Here is an 18823-nt window from a genome sequence, read left to right as displayed (position 1 = left end):
GACGTGCAATCTAGGTTATCTTCAGAGGTGACATAATCCTGACCATTCATAAATCCATAGAATATGGGCTCAGCTTTCAAGCTGATGCCTGACCTCAACATGCAACTTTTTTGAACATCCTCATAATACCTCTTCTTGATAACCTGTGAACTTCCTGCACATTTAGCAACACTTCTCTCATTCACTGCCCCAATGGTATTTATTTATTTATTTATTTGTCTTGTATGCCGCCCACTCCCGGAGGACTCCGGGCGGCTCACAAAAGACAAGGGAAAGGGGGAAAACGAGACAAAGGCAACATATTAAAAACAAAACCAACATTCACAATTTCCGTGGAGGTAAATGCTTCTCAGCCCCCCCCCCCAGCCTGCTGGAACAGCCAGGACTTGGTGGCTTTGCGGAAGGCCGGGAGGGTAGTAAGGGTCCGGATCTCGACAGGGAGCTCGTTCCAGAGGGCCGGAGCTGCAACAGAGAAGGCTCTCCCCCGGGGAGTCGCCAGCCGACATTGGCTGGCAGATGGAATCCGGAGGAGACCCAACCTGTGCGATCTAATTGGTCTGAGAGAGGTAATCGGCAGGAGGCGGTCCCTCAGGTAGACTAATCATAATGTCCCAAGGATAGACCAGGCATAATTCATTTGTGGAAAGTTTTAAAATCAGTATTTTCACCCACTGTGATGAACTTTGGTCCAATGCAACTCTTGCATAAACCTTACCTCTTTTTTTCTGCTACTAGGTGTGAAGAAAATTTGTCCTAAAGGCTTCATAGAGTTTGTTGCCATCATAGATACTCATAGATGCCTCTCTCATTTTGTCACGCTTGATGCTCGAGGACAGGGCAGATCAATAGATCAAGCAACATTTGCTTCAGAACTGTCAGTAGACCCAATGAATGTTTAAACATCCATGGGGGCTTTCTCTCTCCCCTGTCTCCCACCCTCCCTTTTGGGTTTTCTTTGAAGGTTGCCAGACTTATGAAGAGCATCTGACTTCCAACCAGGAGGGGAACAAATGCAAGAACGTGGTGAATTTGGGAGCCATTCGGCAAGGCATGAAGCGGTTTCAATTTCTCTTAAACTGCTGTGAACCAGGAACCATCCCTGATGCTTCTATTCTTGCAGCGGCTCTTGATCTTGTAAGTCTCTATTCACTTGTTTACGGGTTCTGTTTATAATATTGAAGACTCTGGCTTGTGCTGGAGTATGGTAACTGCTGGGAGAGAGAAAACTAGAAAACGATGGGAATACTAATGCTAAGCACAATGACTAATACATTTTTTTTAATCCATCTGTAATTACGGTATGTCTTTCATTTTATTTGGATTTACGCTATGCCTAATGAAAACAATTCTTTTCTTATTCAAGCTCCACTTGTCACAACTCCACTTACCAAGCCTCTTGTACAGTTATGTCATTTATAACTCTGACTACAGTAATTCCACGGAGTTCAGTTGATGTTATCAATAATTAACACAAACCTCTGAGCTATGAGCCTCAAATTATTCTCTGGAAAGTAAAGGGATAGCAATTTGAGGAAGTTTTCAGTATATTCTGCTTTATGAGTTATTTAAAGCCTGGGATTTGTGGATCCAAGGGATAAATAATCCATATCCCGTATAGATTGGAATCCAAAGAATCATTGTGCAAGGTACTTTTTGCTATTCAATCATCTCATCCACCATTAATGCTCCTCACCAATTGCTGATTTTACAGCCATTGCCATTTAACATAGTATTTTGATGTTTAAAACCTTTGGTGTTGCATGATATATTTTTGTAAGTAATTCTACCTATGCAGACATGTTCCCAATCACTAGCATCCTAAAGTCAGTACGTTTTGACTTATTTCTCAAGCTCTGTTAGGATGTAGTTAGATTTAGGTTCATTTGGGACCATATTGAGAAAATAAGGTGTGAATTTTCTCTTTTGCACCCCCATTCCTCCTGACTGTGTTTTATTGCCTTCTGTGTAATTGTACCAGTAGTCCCACATCTCAAGACATTACAGCAGAGGTGGGTTCCTACCAGTTCGCACCTATTCGGTAGAACCGGTTCGTCAAATCTACCGAACCGGTTAGAAGAGGTTCCACCAGTGGACCCGGAAAGCAGGCCACACCTACAGAAGAGGTTCCAAAAATTTTTGAAACCCACCACTGGTGGGTGTGTAATGTCCCACAGTTATCTATGCATTAATAATGATCTAGTAATATTTCCTTATACATTTTAGGGACCTTTCCTTACATAATTGGTGTTTTCTTTCATACTTTTGGATTTCTAATTTCTGTTTCCATTAGTTGGCAATTGCTAAAACCAATCCCACGTGAAAAAGTATTCAAAGCCTTCTTGATTTTAATTGTCAATTTATTTATTCCTGCACATTGTAATATTTATTCATTTACATATCTCTGTTTTTCCACTGTTGTGCATACACAATTCCAGCAGCTGCTAACATGTGTAAAATTAAATATATATTATACTCCCTTTCAAATAGCCAACAAAATATTTCTGGTTTTAATTTCATATCTTGCTTTACGATTGCTTCTAACCACTAACTTCTGAATAGCTACTTGGACCGACCTAAGTACTAATTCATAATTTCATATCTGGTCACATGGGCGGCAAGCCACTCCCATCCGGTCACATGGGTGGCAAGCCACTCCCACAAAGGAGGCCACACCCACAGAGTAGGTTCCAACAATTTTTGAAACCCACCACTGCATTACAGTAAATATAGACTGAAGGCTGAAGTATTATATAGGCTGAAGTTGAGGCCTAACACCACTACTGCCACTCAAAAAGCTCATCTCAGAGTATTTTGGGAGACATTTTGGTTAAGGCACCAAACTAGAAAAAAAAAAGGAGATGGTGAATTCTGGTCCCACTGTAGGCATGAAAGCTATCTGGCTGATCTTGGGCCAATCACTCTATCTCAGCCCAACCCATCTCACAGGATGGTTGTTTAGGGAAAATACGAGGAGGGGGGAATATTAGGTATTCCCTGTCTTGAGTTATTTAGAACAGTGTTTTTCAACCTTGGCAACTTGAAGATGTCCGGACTTCAACTCCCAGAATTCCCCAGCCAGCGAATGCTGGCTGGGGAATTCTGGGAGTTGAAGTCCGGGCATCTTCAAGTTGCCAAGGTTGAGAAACACTGATTTAGAAAGATAGGTTAATGAACAAATAAATAAATATATCCCTGAGGCACATGAGCCTTGGGGAATGGCACAATGTTCCTGTGGCTCAGCGCCCTCCAGGATCTGCAGACCACTTATCTCCAGGCAGTCTTCTCTTTCTGTTGACAGGCCTCTGCGGACTACCAGAGGCACCTCTGGATCAAACCAGGCCTTTGTTCTTGAAGGGGAACTGTGCAATCTCTGGAAACTACACAAAAGCAGGCACCATTCTCATGCAATTTTCAGAGGCTCCAGAGATTATGCGAGAGCACATCCCATTCTCCTGCAGCCTTCACGGCCTCCAAAAATCATGCGAGAATGAGGCACGATTGGGCTAGAGCCATTGTTGGGCGGTGTGTCATCTTTGACACTTGTGATGGAAGATTCACCATATCCTCTAGACATTTTTGAATTCTCTAGAGCAGTGGTCTCCAACCTTGGCAACTTTAAGACCTGTGGACTTCAACTCCCAGAGTTCCTCAGCCAGCAAAGCTGGCTGAGGAACTCTGGGAGTTGAAGTCCACAGGTCTTAAAGTTGCCAAGGTTGGAGACCACTGCTCTAGACATTCAGTCCCTTCATTTGAGGAAAGCAACTAGACTTTCCTCCTTCTCTCTTTCTCTGCCTTAATTTCATATTGCCTTTACATGTGGACAGCCATTTAAAAAAGCATGCTAATATCTAGAGAAGAGTTTCCAGAAGATTCACCAAGGAAACCGTCTTCACGTCTCCTGGTATGAAACACCACCCCACCCCGCCCCGCCACATACATTTTTGATTACTTTATATTTTTCTTAGAGAATACTTTTTCTGATTTGGAACCTTGTTTTCAGTGCTTAGGAGAAGGCTTGTCAATAGGACCCTCATTGATACAACCACCCACTCTACGAAGAAGCAACAGCAATTATTTGTGAGGGGCAAGAGGAGATCAAATACCCACATGCCTAATCCCTCTCCTTGCATTGTACAGGTGACATCTTACAAGTGTCTGAAGAGGGCTTAAGTGATATTGGTATCCCTGATCACATTATGTTTGTCTTTTCTGCAATGCAGAATAAGAGATCCTATATCCTTCTGGCTTCTTATGCATATACCTAGGAAATGTCAGCAGGAGGAATTCAGACCTTCTGGCTTTCAGGGGAACATGTTACATAGGGAGGCAAAGATCTGTTTCCCAGAGTCCAAGTCCTTGTGTTTCCTCCGTAAGCACTTTCTGTGGGCTCCCTATGTCCACCCAGAAAGCTGCTTGTTTCATTCCAAGATGATTCTCATTAACTCCAATGAATGCTGCAATTCTTTCAGGAACTATACAAGTCTGCATACTCTGAAGCATAAATTAACTTTAACTTTCCTAATGACAATCAACTCTTTTTCCCCCCTCTCCAAATTCTGAAGTTTTTCTCTATCCTTTGATCTACGTGTTCAATTCATCATTATTCAGAAACTTTTTGCCATTATATGAAGCTGTCAAAGAAAGTGGTGGTTTTTTATGTTTATTGCTGTTTTCACCATCTTTATAGCAATAGCAATAGCAATAGCAGTAGACTTATATACCGCTTCATAGGCCTTTCAGGCCTCTCTAAGCGGTTTACAGAGTCAGCATATTGCCCCCAACAATCCGGGTCCTCATTTTACCCACCTCGGAAGGATGGAAGGCTGAGTCAACCCTGAGCCGGTGAGATTTGAACCGCTGAACTGCTGATCTAGCAGTAGCCTGCAGTGCTGCATTTAACCACTGCGCCACCTTGGCTCTTTAAGCTACATTGTACAAATACTGTAATAGCAGCAGGAGGCAGCTACATAAGCAAATTATGAGGAAAATGTGCATCTTATTTTGAATTTTGCAGCCTTGCCTTGCTTTGTTTCTGTGGACAATGAAAGTGGTAACTTATGGTTCTTTTCTGCTATGCAGCTTGTGGCTAATTCATTTCCCTTCATTTGTGATGTGTTTCTCTGTGGTGTGAGTTCATCCTTATCCATTCTGTCAAACATCTTCATCTTTCTCTTGCTGCTTCTTCAGATTGATCTGGGTGTAAGGTAAGCAAGCTACAGTAACGCCTTTGCATAATGTTCTGAGATTCAGCATGTTGACCCTAATTGTAATGTGGATAACATCTGTTTCATATAATTTGAGCCAACAGAAAGCCATATCATGGATCCTCAGTTGAGATAAGACTTGAGGCATTAGATGTAGCTGAAAATAGCTCTTGTGATAAAGGTTTGAGGGCTGATGCTGCCTTTAGAGCTGTAGAGAAGAGCCAAGCATTCCAATCAAAACTATGTTCCATTGAACAGAAAAAAAAGCAGATATGACTCCCTCACTGTCCCCTTTGGATCTGAGGGAGATAGATTTGCATTCAGAGTTACAGATTCATTTTTTCCATTTAACTTTAAATTTTCACATTACTTAAAACTTTTAAATACATAAACATTGGTAGTTGCAGATTCGATTGTTGAGCTAATATGGGCTGGCTCAACACAGAATTGTAGGTATAATGGCCTCTTTGGGTTGCACAACATAACAGAAGAGTAAATATAAAGAATAATTAATTTTATATTTATAAAAATATAAACATTAAACTCACTCTTCGTCTTACTGCAGCTAAGGAGGCATAAGAGAAAAAAATCTTTTGTATTTGCCTTGTTTGCTCCAGTGAAATTAGTCAACATGAAACAAGATGGGGAAGTTCAGCTTTTTTGCAGGCAAGAAGGAAACTCTTACGTCAATCAGGAAGTTTAGTGGGGGGAAAAAAGAAATTTAATGATTATTTACAGTGTGAGTTCATGTATTAATTACATGAATTAAATAATATTGATTCCCACTTCGTAATAGCTAGATAAAAATGCAGGGGCTCAGTTGGATTTATGTATGAAAGCAGACAAATCTGGCATCATGTTGTTTGGATTAAGTAACAAAGAGCTGAAGCACACTGAGTACTGAACGTGTATGAAACTGGATTATGTGATTGTTTGGTGTGATGTGAATAAACCCTAGATTCCCCTTCTCCCCATGTGTATTGTGTAATTATGCATTGCTTTGTCTGTGCCATAGTTTGAGTTGAGTTCCACTCGTTTGCCAATATATTTGTGCAAATTTTGGAAAAAAAAATCTCTATGGATTATAGAGATTGGAGAAAAATCCTTCCGTTTACAATTTAATCTGAAGTTACCTAATTTGCATTTCCCAGAACTATATACAAAATAAAATGTGTAATATTTTAATGACAACATTTTTTCAGATTGTTCTTTTTTTGTTTTTGCTCTATGAACAGGAACAAAAATGTGTTTAGTGGTAGAAATAATGTTCCAAAGCTGATTATAACTGATGTATTATTTGAAACTATATATATTTTGGAAAGTATATACAAAGATGTATATACAGTATATGCCTTTGAAAATGCAAATTTAATTTCCACGTTACCTTTAATTAATTAATAAATTAATGGGATATTACAAATTAACTTTCAGCAGACAGAATAAAAGAAGGAAGGGAGAATAACCAAAATAGCTTTTGTTGTACTGACAAATTATGAATTGGTATTGCCTTGGAATGAACTGATCTAATATTTGATTCCTTTTATTAGTTTTATTGTTTTAAATGTGGTTTTGTATTGTGTAAGCCGCCTTGAGTTGCCTTGGGCAAATAGGCGTCAATATAAATTCAATAAATAAATAAAAATAAATAAGCGGTAATAATTTGTAAAATTCTCATTTTTATAGACTCATGTTTCTTACAAACAAATATATTAACATTTGAAAAAATTATTTATTTTTATTCTTTTCCTTGATTTCTTTGTAGCAATCTCATTTATATTAGTATAAAAATAGTGCAAAACTTTTAGTATATTTTTTTAGTATCCTATCCTTTAATATCTCTACTAATTATTGTTTTAGAAAATATTTTTTTATTGAAAAAGTCTGGTCATATAATACATTGTCTTTTACAGTTTAGATCCGTGGTAGTCAACCTGGTCCCTACCGCCCACTTGTGGGCGTTCCAGCATTCATGGTGGGCGGTAGGGGTTTCGTCCGATACTGAAGCGTTTTCCTTTTTTAAATGTAATTGACTTCCCTACTTTATAAATCACCATTACTGTGGAACTGGTGGGTGGTTAGAAAATTTTACTACTAACAGAGATACAAAAGTGGGCGGTAGGTATAAAAAGGTTGACTAGCCCTGGTTTAGATCAGTGGTTCCCAAACTTGGCAACTTTAAGACTTGTGGACTTCAACTCCCAGAATTCTCCAGCCAGCTCTGCTGAATTCTGGGAGTTGAAGTCCACAAGTCTTAAAGTTGCCAAGTTTGGGAACCACTGGTTTAGATGAAGCCATTATTGTGTACCTCCTATCAATACATTTTGAAGCATTGCTCAAGTGCCAAAAGAGGCTGTTTAGTTTAGTTTTAGTTTTGGTTTTAATAACATTTATATGCCGCCCGATCCCGAAGGACTCCGGGCGGCTTACAACACAACAATAATCAAAGAAAAAAAAATACAGGGAAGAAAAATAGATATAAAATATAACACATCATGCACTCTAATCTGAATGGGGCTGGACCGTATTTTAGGGTCAACAGCCCCAGGCCTGCCGGCTGCCCTTCTTAACTGATAAGAAGCCCGATAGGCCCAAGTCATCTATGATATTTGTTTCATTTACATTTGCTTGAAACAGCATTGTACAGTTTTTTTATTAAAATAAAATGAAACGTGACCCCACAGAATCTTTACGCTGTTTTTTTTCAACCTGCTAGTTTTCATCTTAAGGATATTCTGGTAATACATTTTAGGAGGCACCAGTGGTGGCAAGAGCAGCCCTTTTCCTGGAATGTGCTCGCTTTGTTCACCGTTGCAACCGGGGCAACTGGCCAGAATGGATGAAGGGGCATCATGTGAATATTACTAAGAAAGGCCTTTCTCGCGGACGCTCTCCGATCGTGGGGAATAAACGAAACCAGAAGTTACAGTGGAGCGCAGCCAAACTCTTCTACCAGTGGGGAGAAGTAAGTTTCAGTCTTTCCTCTCACCTTCCCTCCCTCCTTTTCTTACCAGTCAGCATTACTATTATTACTATTATTACTATTATTACTATTATTACTATTATTACTATTATTACTATTATTTCTATTATTACTATTATTACTATTATTACTATTATTACTATTATTACTACTATTACTACTATTACTACTATTACTACTATTATTACTACTATTATTATTACTACTATTATTACTATTATTATTACTATTATTATTACTATTATTATTACTATTATTGTTTATTATTGTTTCGTCGGATTTGGCATTGGTTACTAGTCGGGCCCCACCCAGGGGCCTAGGACGTCATAACGTATTTTCGTAATATGCGTGCAGATCCAAGCAGTGTGGCTTTTTGCATTTGACTGATGGTGATTTTGTCAATTTTTAACTGTTTTAAATGTAATTCCAGTGTTTTTGGAATAGCACCCAGTGTGCCGATTTCCACTGGAATTACCACTGCTGGTTTGTGCCGTAATCGTTGAATTTCAATTTTTAAGTCCTGGTATTTCGCGATTTTTTCATGTTCCTTCTCGTCGACCCTGCTATCGCCTGGTATTGCGATGTCTATGATTGTGACCTTGTTTTTCTCAACCAGTGTGATGTCTGGTGTATTATGCGCCAGTATTTTGTCCCTTTGTATGCGAAAATCCCACAAGATCTTGACCATCTGATTTTCTGTGACTTTTTCAGGCTGATGTTCCCACCAGTTTGTTGCTGTTTTAATATTATAATTTTTGCACAAATTCCCATGGATCATTTGTGCTACTGAATTGTGCCGCAATTTAAAATCAGTCAGCGCGATTTTTTTTACAGCAGCTGAATATGTGATCAACAGTTTCATCAGCTTCTTTGCAAAGTCTGTATTTGGCATCATCAGAGGATTTTTCGATTTTGGCCTTAATGGCATTGTTGTGGTTGTTGTTGTTGTTGTGGTGGTTGTTGTTGTTGTTATTGTTATTGTTATTGTTATAATATACCAGTCAGTCAAATTATTATGTTCTGAATAATCCATGGGCTTTCTGATTTGTACTAATCTATCTTCCTACAGTTTTGTCAGACACACATTTTAGGTACCCTAACAAGGTTACTTAAATGATTCCACTTTTCTGCATGAAAAGTTAAGATCAGTGGCTCCGGTTCTTTTCCAGGTTTTTCTACTATTAGAAAGAAACAAGATTTGTTCACAGCACGCCTTGTCATTCTAAATGTTTTGTTTTTACACCCTCTCCACAGCAGTGAACTCAATTTCCTGTTTTATTTAGTAAGTTATTCATAGATTTACAAGTTACTGTCAAAAAAAACCCACTGATCAGAGTTAATTAAAAATTCAATACAAAAGTTTGGTCATCGCTTTTGCCTTAGGCAAGCTATTTTTCATTGGGGACAATAACATTTATCCAACATACAGGGTTGTGGAAAGGATTACAGAAAAATGCGGTCTCTCAAGGGAGCAGTGGCAGATTTAAAATAGTTTTGTTGAGAAGAATCAAATGAGTGAGGTGGAACAAGGAGTCAACAAATGGATTAGCTCTTCAGAATCTCTCTCCGGATAAAGGAGAGAATTTGGGATTGCCCACAAGTACTCCATACGTTGACTCCCTGCAAGGAGACCATAATACAGCAATCTTTAGCAGGCTTTAAAGCTCTGGCAGCTGAGGCAAAGCCTTCCTTGCCCAAACCACTGAGTTTGCACACTTCTTTTCTTAATTATTTCTAAAAATGGCTTGTTAACAGCTTTTTGGATATTAAGAACCTTCACAAAGGCAAATTTCATTACTCTGGGTGCAAGAGCCAAGGTGGCACAGTGGTTAAATGCAGCACTGCAGGTTACTTCAGCTGACTGCAGTTCAGCAGTTCGGCTGTTCAAATCCCACCAGGCTCAAGGGTTGACTCAGCCTTCCATCCTTCCGAGGTGGGTGAAATGAGGACCCGGATTGTTGTTGGGGGCGATACGCTGACTCTGTAAACCGCTTAGAGAGGGCTGAAAGCCCTATGAAGCGGTATATAAGTCTAACTATTGCTATTGCTATTCCCTTTCAATTTTGCTGAAGGAAGTTTTAGGCAACGACTTGTTTTTTTTCTATTTTTGCAAAGTTCGTATTTTGCATGCGCAGAACAATTTTCATTACAAAAAATTATTATTTTTTTTTTTCACTTTTTAAGGTACAGACCTTTTTATTTGCAAAGGCGCACACACGCAGAGCCGAACCAGCTGTAAGGCCGGCAGCAACCCACTCCTGATTTACACTGACATTAAACAAAATGCCCACTCTGGTTGAATGATGAAAAATATATTGAAAATATATGATACGTTTTCTTCCCATTTCATAACTGGTCTACAAATAATTATACACTATCCCATCTCTATTTAATAAAAAAATACCATATTACATAAAAAGATGTTCCTGATGTGGAAATCTATTTATTAGTCAAATCTCTGTTAAGCATCTTTTATTGTACTTAACATGCAGAAAGTCCACAAAGGGCTTCCAGTCTCTAATAAACTTATTTAATCCATTGTCTATAATCAATGCAGTTGATTTCATCATTTCTGCCAGTACAGTCAATTCAGTCAAAAATACATTCAATTTGTGTTCCCTTTTCTTTCCAATACTTAGCATAAACAATCCTCGGAACCATTACTATATACAGAAACAATGTTCCAAACTGTTTTTCTATTGATTTATCCATAGTACCTAGAAGAAAGGCTTCAGGCTCCATTAGTACTTAAATTGAAATACTTTCTTTTGTCATTATTATATTTATCCAATATGATTATACTTATAAGAACACCACATATAAAAAAATGTACCAGGAGTTTGATTACATTTTCAACACTTGTTGGGAATGCCTCTATATATTTTTGCCAATCTATCCAGAATCAAATAGCAACAAGACACCATTTTCTAAATGTTTTCTTTTAAATTGCAATTCAAAGTAAAATTTAAACCATTAGTCCATATTTTTCCATTGATCTCATCGAACGCTATTTTTTTGCCCATTTTACCACACGCTTTTTAACATGTTCCAGATTCATCTTAAGTAACATTTCATAAACGTTAGCAATCAGATGGTCATCTCCAGAGCATAAGTTCCTACTCAATTCAGATTTATCTCATGCAAAAACATATTTTAATCAAATTTAAATGTTTCAAAAATTCTATAATAGTTAAACCAGTCACAATTAAATACTGGATGTTTTATTGCTTATAGGTCCCTCTTCTTCAAATATCAATAAATTACAATATGTCATTCATTTAGATTCCAGTAGCATCTCTTTTCTGTCGGGGGCTGATTTAAAAGAAAGATCTTTCATCAATATCAGTATAGTCTGAAAAAGAAATAACATTCTAGGTCAGTGTTTCTCAACCTTGGCAACTTGAAGATGTCCGGACTTCAACTCCCAGAATTCCCCAGCCAGCATTCGCGAATGCTGGCTGGGGAATTCTGGGAGTTGAAGTCCGGACATCTTCAAGTTGCCAAGGTTGAGAAACACTGTTCTAGGTAGTACATATTCATGATTGAAATTCTTCCCATTAATGACACATCTTATTTCTCTATGTAAGTCCAACTTTATCTCATTTCAAGTTTTCTTATAATTATTTTAAAATAACCTAGAATTTACATTAGTAAGAATCACCCCAAATACTTTACCTTTTTCATAGCTTTAAATCCTATTTTAATTTTTTTTCTGATCTTTTTCATTCATATTCTTTGTCAGCATTGTCAACTTTTCTTTATTTATTTTCAAACCTGCCACTTTCCCAAATGTTTTAAACGTCTTCATAACATCTTCAATATTCTTCAGGAATCTTGCAAAATCATAACCAAGTCATCAGCAAAGGCATGAAGTTTATATTTATGTGCTTCAATTTGTAATCCTTTTACTCTGTTGTCTTGTCTAATATCTCTATTTAGCAATTCCAACATCAAGATAAATAATAATGTTCCTTTCTGGATTTCCCACAAGTCTGTCAAACCTCCATTCACCATTATCTGAGCCTTCTAGAGAATATAAGTGGACATTAATCCCTTAATGTCCAAAATCCAAAAAACAAGTCCAAAACTCCATCTTTTCAACTACTATAACCATAAAATCCTAGATCAAATTGTCAAAAGCTTTTTTCTGCATCCAAAAAAGTAATGAAACCTGTTTGTCAGTTGTTGTAAATGTTCTATTATTTCTAAGACTATATTCACATTGTCATTTAGTTATCTCTTGGGTAGAAAACTACATTGAACTTCCTTTATGTAGTCTCATAAAACTTTTTTTTAGTCCTTCAGCTAAAATGGATGTAAACAAATTGTAATCATTATTATTGAAGAGCCGAGGTGGCGCAGTGGTTAGGGCGCAGAACTGCAGGCCACTTCAGCTGACTGTGATCTGCAGTTCAGTGGTTCAAATCTTACCGGCTCAAGGTGGACTCAGCCTTCCATCCTTCCTAGGTGGATGAAATGAGGACCCAGACTGTGGGGGCAAGTTGCTGATTCAATTTGCTAAAAAATCTGTAAACCGCTTAGAGAGGGCTGAAAACCCTATGAAGCCTAATATAATATAATATAATATAATATAATATAATATAATATAATATAATATAATATAATATAATATAATATAATATAATATAATATAATATAATATAATATAATATAATATAATATAATATAATATAATATAATATAATAATATAATATAATATAATATAATATAATATAATATAATATAATATAATATAATATAATATAATAATATAATATAATATAATATAATATAATATAATATAATATAATATAATATAATATAATATTATATATATATATATATATATATATATATATATATATATATATATATATATATATATATATAGCAATAGCAATAGCAATAGCAATAGCAGTAGACTTATATACCGCTTCATAGGCCTTTCAGGCCTCTCTAAGCGGTTTACAGAGAGTCAGCATATTGCCCCCAACAATCTGGGTCCTCATTTTACCCACCTCGGAAGGATGGAAGGCTGAGTCAACCCTGAGCCGGTGAGATTTGAACCGCTGACCTGCTGATCTAGCAGTAGCCTGCAGTGCTGCATTTAACCACTGTACCACCTTGGCTCTAATATATATATATTAGATTTCTTTTACAACCCCTGGTATGCCCAAATATGGGAGGAAGATCACTACTTCCATTCTCTGTCCTTCGGCTCGTCACAAGAGACCATCCAGGCAGAAACCCAATATTTTTACTGTTGCCTTTTTGTTACATTTTGTTGTATTTGTGCTGATAAATAAATAAAGGGAGACTAGTATAGATCTATTTCAAGCTATTTAGCTCTCATCAGCTAGCATATATATGTTTGTATTAGTTTTTTTACCTTTGGATCTATAAATTTTAATAAAAAATATTATACCCAGTATATAAAAAAGAAAGGATTGCAGCTGGATGCTACACGGTGAAGCACTTTGAATATTGTAAAGTATTATATCAAAGCTCTACTACACACTACACTTGATCTTAGCCAAAAGACCAAGAAGCGATAAGCTCTACTTTATTGTGGTATTTTTCCTAGATCTTTTTTTTAATGACATAATATAATCAATATGAATACGAAAGAGATCTTTATTTGCAAACTTCAACATCGCAGTCGAGATGTTCTCCTTTAAGGAACCTTTGTGACCCTTCCTTAATTTCATCCTTTTGGCAGGCAATTGGAGTCCGTCTCAATGAACTCTGCCATTCTGAGAGTGAGAGTCCAGCCAACCTGCTGGGCCTCATTTATGATGAGGACACCAAGAGGAAGCTCAGAAAGGAGGATGAGGAAGAAGACTTTTTAGATGACAGTAAGGAGACTCCCTTTACTACAAGAACCCCCACTTGTAAGAACCTCTCCTTTAGGAACACTTCTTCTTTCTCTTTCTTTTAAAAATTTCTCTTTTTTTGGTTCCCTCTCCACCCACAGTGTTTCACCACATTTCCTCTTTTCTTCTTCTTCGACTATCTGAATCTTGTTCTAATGCATTATTCAGTGTTTCTCAACCTTGGCAACTTGAAGATGTCCGGACTTCAACTCCCAGAATTCCCCAGCCAGCGAATGCTGGCTGGGGAACTCTGGGAGTTGAAGTCCGGACATCTTCAAGTTGCCAAGGTTGAGAAACACTGCATTATATAGTAGCTTGGTGCATTAAAAAACAAGAGGGGGGGAGACATAATGAGATGTGTTGCTTTTATATCAATAAAAATGTAGCCACCTGCAGAATCTTGTGGACCTAGTTGGAGGCATCTTCTCATCTGCATCCAATAATTATTTCCAGTAGCTCAGTAGAACCCAGGCAAACTTATAACTCGACAGTGTAGACATCTATTTGTATCTGCACTGACTGTTTACTGGGGACTGCAAATGCAGACCTGAAATTTCAGTTTTCGATATGATCCATTTTTGTTCTCCAATTTAAAAAAAAAATCTGTGCTCAGAGCAGGGTGCACAGCAGAACCTGAAAATTTACAACAATAGTAATAAAATATAAATTACAATAGTATTGATCAACATGGATAGATACTAAACTCTAATATTCCCCAAATGATTTCTCCTGGTACCAAATTTGTAACTTCTTTTCAAAAACTCATTAGAGAGAGGTATTTTGTATATAAGAGGGCAAGACAACCCAGAAGAGGTGCCACCATGATTAAGGCACTGCTAGGGGTCTCCTTGGATGGTGGGGGACTTGCATTAGGGGGTCACTCTTACCAGATTAACAGATCTCCTTCTGACTACATGGTCTTAGAAATAACCAGGTCTTAAGTCATGTGAGATTTTTAAAGGTGACCACATCACACGAATTGCACTTGGAAACTGAGTGGCTCCCAGTGCAATTTTTGGAATGGAAGTGTGATGTGCAAATCTTGGAATGCCCATTATTCCATGAGCCATAGCTGTTCTGACCCCCCTCGTCCCACACCAACACACTCCGAGTCCAAGATACTTTACGGAATTGATTAACAGACAGACAGGTCCTTGGCAGCAAACCGGCACAGATAAGCCCTGGCAGTAATCCAGCCTGCCAAGCTCACAATACTGTTTTCCAACATTCGTTAATGCATTGACTTCTGCAAGAGGGGCGTGTGCACAAGCATTCCTTTTATAGTCTGGAGAGGAGCCTAATTACCAGCAGCTGAGTGCAATTACCTCCTATAACTGTGTAATTGTTCCTGACGCTTATTAGTTCTCCGGTGCCAGGCATCCAGGAACAACTCACTGCTGATGTCAGGATCACACTCCCTTGTCTCCTCCCCACTGGTCCAAGGCTCAGGTGCCTCCTGGTGGCCAACTAGTCTCTCTGCGCCCTGCTTGGAGTCGGAACCCTGTCCAAGGTCCTCCACATCCTCCAGAGCCGACTCATAGGGCCCCTCGCTCTCGGAGTCTGGCGGCAGCTCCAACGGCTCCTGCTGGGCCACAACACATAGCATACTAAACCAGTTTAAATTTCTGAATGATCCTTAAAGCAGTTTAGTGTAGAACTAAATGGGTTAGATTATACTGCATTAATCCAAATTGTGCAGAGGTGAGATTTCACAAAGTCTTAAAACTACCCATTTTCTCCCTTAAATGTTTGCCCGGGATGAAAAACCGTGCCCCAGTTTTGTGAGGGTTTCAGAGGTTTTTTTTAAAAAGTGCTATGCATGACTTATGTTTCTGCTTAGCCATCCTACCGTCCTCCAACTCCACCAGAACTTGTTAAAAAAGGGGAGTTATTTTAGATGGCATCCATCTGCTAAATGGAAAACTAGAAAGCAGGTTAAATGGAAAGATTTAAATTAGAGATCAAATATTCATCTGTGGAAGTTTTCTTTTTTATGGTAAATAGATTCTAGAAATATCTTTCCCAGTCATCTACACTTAAAAATGGGGGACTACCACATTCAGAACAATACAAAGTTACTCTTATTGTAACGCTCTACATGGGGCTGCCCCTGAAGAGTGTTCGGAGACTACAGTTGGTCCAGAATGCAGCCGCGCGAGTGATATCGGGTGTACCTAGATACACCCATGTTACACCTATCCTCCGCGAGCTGCACTGGCTTCCTATGGGTCTCCGGACACGCTTCAAGGTGCTGGTTATCACCTTTAAAGCCCTACATGGCCTAGGACCTGGATATCTGCGAGACCGCCTCCTGCCACATATCTCCCAACGGCCGATAAGATCTCACAGGTTGGGCCTTCTCCAGGTGCCGTCAACTGGACAATGCCGGCTGACGACCCCTCAGGGGAGGGCCTTCTCTGTAGCTGCTCCAGCCCTGTGGAACGATCTACCTGCAGACGTCCGGACCCTTCCCACACTCTCGGCCTTCCGAAAAGCCACTAAAACCTGGCTGTTCAGGCAGGCCTGGGGCTGTTGACCCCATAAATGAGGTCCAGCCCCAAATAGGTTTGAGTGTATGGTGTGTTGCTTTAAATCTGTTTTCTTTTTCCCTATATTTTAGTTTTTATTTTACTCTTGTATTTTGTAAGCCGCCCAGAATCCTATGAGATTGGGCGGCATATAAATTTATTAAATTGCAATTACAATTACTAATACTCCCATGTCAGAAGCATCAAAGTGTTTTTGTGGTGGGGATGCTAGTGATATCCGCATTGCCTGGGGCATGTCCAGGTGGGGACACCTTTTGCATCCCCTAAAGTGGTATCCATTTATCTACTAGCAGAGTTGGAGCATGAGACGGGAGCTCAGTCTGAGCAACGGGTCTCAAACACGGGGCTGCCAATTGTCAGCCCAGTGTTCAACCTTGTGAGCCCCCACACTCCTTAGTAAGGAATTAATTGGCTATTTTGATTGGTAGCCATGCTAGTTGTAGACGAACATATCTGCAGGCCACATGTTAAGGAAATCTATGCTTTAATGTTATGCAATGTAGAAATTAGTATCACACAATTATTTAAAATGGCAAGAAGACCGTATGTTAACACTTTTATAAATCATCAGAGACGAGTAAAAAACGACACTACAATTGTGTCAACGAAATGTATGCCAGTCTAACAGAACAAAAAATGTTTCGAAATATCATCTATTCTACATGTTTGTCTACTGTAAAACATTGTTTTATATGTGTGTGTATTTGTAATGTTGTTTTTCTTCCCCTCTAAGCATGCTATCCATTAGAGTGTCTTGTGATTTTGTTGGATTTACTCTGTAAATATAAATTCTAAGAACATCTAAGCCAGTGTTTCTCAACCTTGTCAACTTGAAGATGTCTGGACTTCAACTTCCAGAATTCCCCAGCCAGCATTCGCTGGCTGGGGAATTCTGGGAGTTGAGGTCCAGACATCTTCAAGTTGCCAAGGTTGAGAAACACTGATCTAAGCCATCTAATATTTGGATAGAACAGATTGTGGGCATCTTATTTCAGTTACCAGTATACCTGACAATATATTGGTTTTAAACCTTGCTCATATGAAGCTTTTTATCTCTGTCAGTTGTCTAGAATTATTCTGCTAGTTATGTGGCTAAATAAATAAATAAGAATGCTTATGTATACGTGTACACATCTAAGGACTTTCTATACTATGTTGCAGTGTAGAGTTAATGGGATTAGGAAAGTCTGCTTTGCAGTGAAGGAATTAGAGAAAGAGGAATTTGTAAATCAGAGAGGAATGGGACTCCAATAGATAACACCTGTGTGACTGTCCTTTAATTCCGTCATTCAGAAATTCTGTAACATTTCATAATTTTATTTTGATAGTTAAAGGGTATAGAGAATCAGCTCACTTGCTACTAAGATACACAGTCTGTTGCACTTCTTATAAAGCAATGCAGCACATAGTTACACTTATTAATCCAGTGTATTATTAAAGATTTAATGTTTTAATAAAGATGTAATCTAGAATGAATTATAACTTGTCCTAGTTTGTTATACAATTCTAGGATAACTCTGAGAGAATGTTGAAGAAATGTTAACTCCTATCTAGAATCTGCGAAGAATTTGCAATTCCCTTCCTCTCAATTCATGGTTTCAAACTTGAAAGTAGCAAATTTGGTGAAACCTTCTATGGTTATTTCCATTTCATATTTCTCTAAAGTGAAATTATTTACAATGAATAATAAGATTAACATAATAATTAAAGAGTAGAACTGCATTTATTGAGGAAAGAATACTAAGAAATACAGATATGAGCAGCCAGTGGTGGGATTCAAATGATTTTAACAACTGGTTCTCTGCCCTAATGCTTTCTTCCAACAATCAGTTCACCCAACTGCTCAGAAAGTTAACAACCGGTTCTTTGGAAGTGGCGCAAACTGGCTGAAACGCACCACTGCATGGAACTAATCAGCTAAACTAATCTTCATATTTTGAACTCTAGCTTTAAACCTCTCTATTCCTTAATCGGTTTTCTAGAGTATTTTCATCTAGCAACTGTACACTTCAGATTTACAGTTAATTACAAATATTAGTGCGAAGCAATTTGGTAATGAATTCTAGTTCTTGCCACTGCCCCTTCATTTAATAACCAAGAAAGGAACCACTCAATTCCATGTTTCAGAATTAAGTGTGTACTTTTACTGGCTACAAACGATGAGAAGCGAAGCAAAGCTGAATCTGAATAAAAAGGCGCGAAAGCAATAGATATCG

The 18823-nt window shown here is 38.2% G+C and overlaps 1 protein-coding gene across 1 annotated transcript in view; it reads left to right on the top strand.

The window, feature by feature from the left end:
- Nucleotides 1-18823, top strand: part of UNC80 (unc-80 subunit of NALCN channel complex) — a 158316-nt gene that overhangs the window by 55712 nt on the left and 83781 nt on the right. The window contains exons 22-24 of the mRNA XM_087706462.1: nucleotides 962-1134; nucleotides 7954-8166; nucleotides 13905-14040. Coding sequence (XP_087562588.1) covers nucleotides 962-1134; nucleotides 7954-8166; nucleotides 13905-14040 — 522 coding nt within the window. The remainder of the gene's footprint in view (nucleotides 1-961; nucleotides 1135-7953; nucleotides 8167-13904; nucleotides 14041-18823) is intronic.

The sequence above is a fragment of the Thamnophis sirtalis genome, unplaced genomic scaffold (genome assembly GCF_051295495.1).
Source record: "Thamnophis sirtalis isolate CommonGarterSnake01/CBP01778 unplaced genomic scaffold, rThaSir2_p1.2 scaffold_1, whole genome shotgun sequence".
NCBI lineage: Eukaryota > Metazoa > Chordata > Lepidosauria > Squamata > Natricidae > Thamnophis > Thamnophis sirtalis.
This window is presented reverse-complemented; position numbering and strand designations above follow the sequence as displayed.